We start from the raw sequence: 3,939 nt of genomic DNA, 5'->3' as shown, positions 1-3,939 counted from the left end.
GCACATTTTAAGAAAGCCACAAAATATGGATGATTTAAATTATGGATCTATGAAGAGAAAAGAGAAATATAATAAATCCTTCATTGAAGGTATTTTTAGCTGAAGAGGAGGATGGTTTCCTGCCCCACAAAGTAAAGGAAACAGCCTGTGGTGATTCTAACATTATCCATATCTGAAGGTGGGAGGAAATTCAGAGGGTGATGACCACAAGCTGACTGACTGGATCCGACAAGAAGAATACTAGAAATGGGTATGATATTTGCTTGGATAATGTAATATGAGCTGCACGTTGACGATCTGGGGAAGGAAATGTGAGGAAACTACCTTAGAGGGAACAGAAACCTGTATCAAGAGAAGGCTATTTCTGAAACTGCAAAATTTACCATTTAGTTTTAAAAAACTTGATACTTATAAAGTATACTAATGGGCCACCCTTCTTATGCCTGGTCATATAAATGTGACTACAGGTCATCAGATTGAATTCAATCAAATGAGGATTTGAGAGACTGAATTTCTGGTTGTTAGATAATGTATCTAAGAATAAAAAAGGAAATAAAAGAAATGGAAAGCAGAACTAGCTAAGATGAAACGCAAATCAGATTCTAAAGAAAATGACCTATTTTTTTTCCCTAAGCTCAACTATTTACATCTCTATGTACTGCTGTTTATATTTCACTTGATCTTAGCACAAGACCAAGAAGCATACTATTTACATTTCAGAGTAAAATTTATTTCTTGGTTCATTCCTTAAGAAACTAAGAAACAATGTATAAAAGGAAATTTGAAAATAGCAAATAATGATAAAACTTATTCAATTGCTTCAGTAATTTTTCTTGTATATATCTAGAAAAAAGTCAGTAGCAGTACATGAATAAAGTTTCACACTGGAGAACACCTGTGAAAGTGTATTATATAGATAAAAAATGTTGTTTCAAAGTGATTTAAAAGACAATCAGCTTATAATGTACCCCATAAGAATTTATGCCTTAAATCTATAATTTTAGTATATGTGATTATAAGCAAATAGTATTTAAAATAAAATAATACTTACCTGGTAAAATATTTAAATAGTTTCTTTCAGCATTCTTAGTTTTATCATCACTTCCTCCATTTTGGTTTCCAGAGTCTGTTTATAACATAATACATCATGGAAGAAAATAACAACATATAAAAACACATCATTACTATTGCCAACATAATAACAACAATAGCAAAAATTTATAAAAGGCCTCTATGTGCCAGGCATTCTGCTATATGCTTTATATAGATGGTCTCATTTAATTCTTACAGTTACCCTAAAACCAGAACCCTATGAGGTAACTGCTACTAACTTCATTTTATATATGAGGAAAAAGAGGCCTGCATGGGGGTTAACTAATTTAAACAAGCATGTACAGATAAGTGGTAGAATCAGGTCTTGAACTCACATACTCAGGCTCTAAAGCCTAACACATGCCAATACCCTATTTTTCATCTGAGAGGTGCAGGGTACTAAGTTAACTACACATAAAATAACTTCATTAGATAGTTGTAGGGTGGCCATCTTTATTTTTAGAATCTGACTCACTGTTGTTGATATAACTTGTCCAGGACTACAAATAAATGGCTAGTGACACCAGGAACTGCTTTATATTCAGTTCATTCCTAAAGTTTACTTCTTATTTAATACTGTATGTGCATATACACTTAATTTCCAGCAGATATGTGAAACTATTTCAAATGGAACATTCTTTTTCTGCTTTCTTATTTGAAGGCATGATTTTTTTTTAGGTAGAAATGTTGGCAAAGCAAGAAACATTATGATTGAACATAATATTAAGATTGAACATAAATTATTTTACATAAATACATTTATTTTCAATAGAAGATACATCTGCATTTTATAAGGATTATATGGAACTTACAAATGCAAAATAAATATTAGCCTTCAAAGTAGCTAGCTTTAAAAGGTGTATATTTATTCCAGCTAAATTAAAAACTGTTTTGGAATCCAGTCTGAAATGGCCTTCGGTATCAGAGCAATCACATGAAAACAGACCTTCAAAGGAGTAAACTGTAAATGCTAAAATATTATGTTGAAAGCGATCTGAATAAAAGTTAACTGAAAGTTAACTGTCTAGTGTCTACTTTGATAATATCATGCCTTGTAAATGCATATATTTTATAAATCAAGAGACAAGCACAGAGGGAAGGCTCTGTATTGCTAAAATCTATATTTAATATAACGTTCTGTTTCTAATAGAGAGGCATATAATTGACAGGCTTTGAATAAATGCCTGATCATAGCACAAGTAACAAGGAAGGATAATCCAGAACTCTAATTTTGTTGACATGGGATATGAACAAACAGAATCCCTATTAAGGAAACAAGAGCTCATAGTTCATATCCACTCCCCACTTCATGTCTTAACAGTAATACTCTGTTTAGTAATACCAAGAACATGGTTGTTTTTATTTTTTAAAAAGTATTACAAAGTATACAAAACCAGTTTGAGTTTGTATTATGAACCAAAGAAATATAAAGATGCTAATATAAGTAACACAGTAAGAAAAACAATGGAATGCCTTAGAATATCAGGATGTAAACTTGCAGAAAAAAATACATAGGCATGCGCAGAAAAGGAAAGGACAGAGAAAGTATTTTCACAAATCTCCTCTGTAAGTACATGCAGAGTCCTCTATGAAAGTTGTCTTTTATAAACCTACTTGCATCACTGACTCAAACCACAAAGTAGCTGCTTGAACAAGAACAAAATGAAACCATGATATACACAAATTGCCTTAACTGTATGTGGTTTAAAAACTTCCTGTCATTTACTGCATACTTTCTATCTCTTGTAAATATACTTAGAATCCTCCCCTTTCTCCCAAACCTGTCATGATTTCCATCTTTAAGCTTTTAAGTCACTACTAAGAATAATATTAAAATGTCTGTGATCATCATTGCCAGTCTAAATGAGATGGAGGAAGATGGTAGAAGAATAAGAGGGCATAATAAGATTTTCTAAATGGTCCTTTCTTAGGATATATAGTAGAACTTCCACAGTTGACCATCTCCGTAAGTTGAAGTAATTTTTATAGACCAGACATACAACACATGTACTTGTCAGTAGTACACGTACTACTGACCATCCTTATGTTGACCATCTGCATGTGTGAACTGGTTTGTTATAGTTCCTTGAGGGTCAACTTACAGAGGTTCTACTGTACTTCTATACTGATTTTTAACCCTTAGCTTGGCTAACACATATCGCCACAACAAAGTCACTACTACTTTAGTGGAAATATAAATTGGTGAGACCGATATACAGAATAATTTCTAACACAATCAAAATTATAAATGTATGTGCCCTTTAACCCAGGAACTTATCTTTAAGAATCTCTTCTGCAGACATGCTTATTGCTCACAACACATGCACAATGATTCATATGTTAGGTTTTTCATCATTACTAGGCATTACTATTTATAATAAAAAATTAGGAGTAGATTAAATGTCTATCAGCAGGGGATTAATTATAAGATATGTGAATAGACTACTATGCAATAGCAAATAAGTAGAGGGTGATAGGAAATGATCTCCAAGATAAATCATTTAGTGAAAAAGGCAGAGCACAGAATAGTGTGTGCAGAAAGCCTCCATTTGTGTGAAAAATGGAAATAAATACACATACATACATATAAACAAACATCTGTCTGAAGGGCACACATGAGATAGAACTGGCTGCCTTTGAAAAGAGAAACTGGATGGCTACAAGACAGATTTAAGAAAGCTTTCACTGCACGCTCTTTTGTACAGTTGGAGTCGTGAATCTTGAAAATGTTTCCTCTATTTAAGAAAAAATTTAAAAAATGCTCACCATCCTTAATCATCAGAGAAATGCAAATCAAAACTACTCTGAGATATCATCTAACTCCAGTGAGATTAGCCCATATCACAA

General features: G+C 32.5%; 1 protein-coding gene across 3 annotated transcripts in view; it reads right to left on the bottom strand.

Annotated features, from left to right (window-relative positions):
- Nucleotides 1-3,939, bottom strand: part of CUNH12orf4 (chromosome unknown C12orf4 homolog) — a 44,645-nt gene that overhangs the window by 14,298 nt on the left and 26,408 nt on the right. For all 3 annotated transcript variants that reach the window (XM_012809316.2, XM_023517120.1, XM_023517119.1), the window contains exon 10: nt 1,052-1,126. In XM_012809316.2, coding sequence (XP_012664770.1) covers nt 1,052-1,126 — 75 coding nt within the window. The remainder of the gene's footprint in view (nt 1-1,051; nt 1,127-3,939) is intronic.

This window comes from Otolemur garnettii, unplaced genomic scaffold (genome assembly GCF_000181295.1).
Source record: "Otolemur garnettii isolate 467f Iridium unplaced genomic scaffold, OtoGar3 scaffold00104, whole genome shotgun sequence".
Classification (NCBI taxonomy): Eukaryota; Metazoa; Chordata; class Mammalia; order Primates; family Galagidae; genus Otolemur; species Otolemur garnettii.
This window is presented reverse-complemented; position numbering and strand designations above follow the sequence as displayed.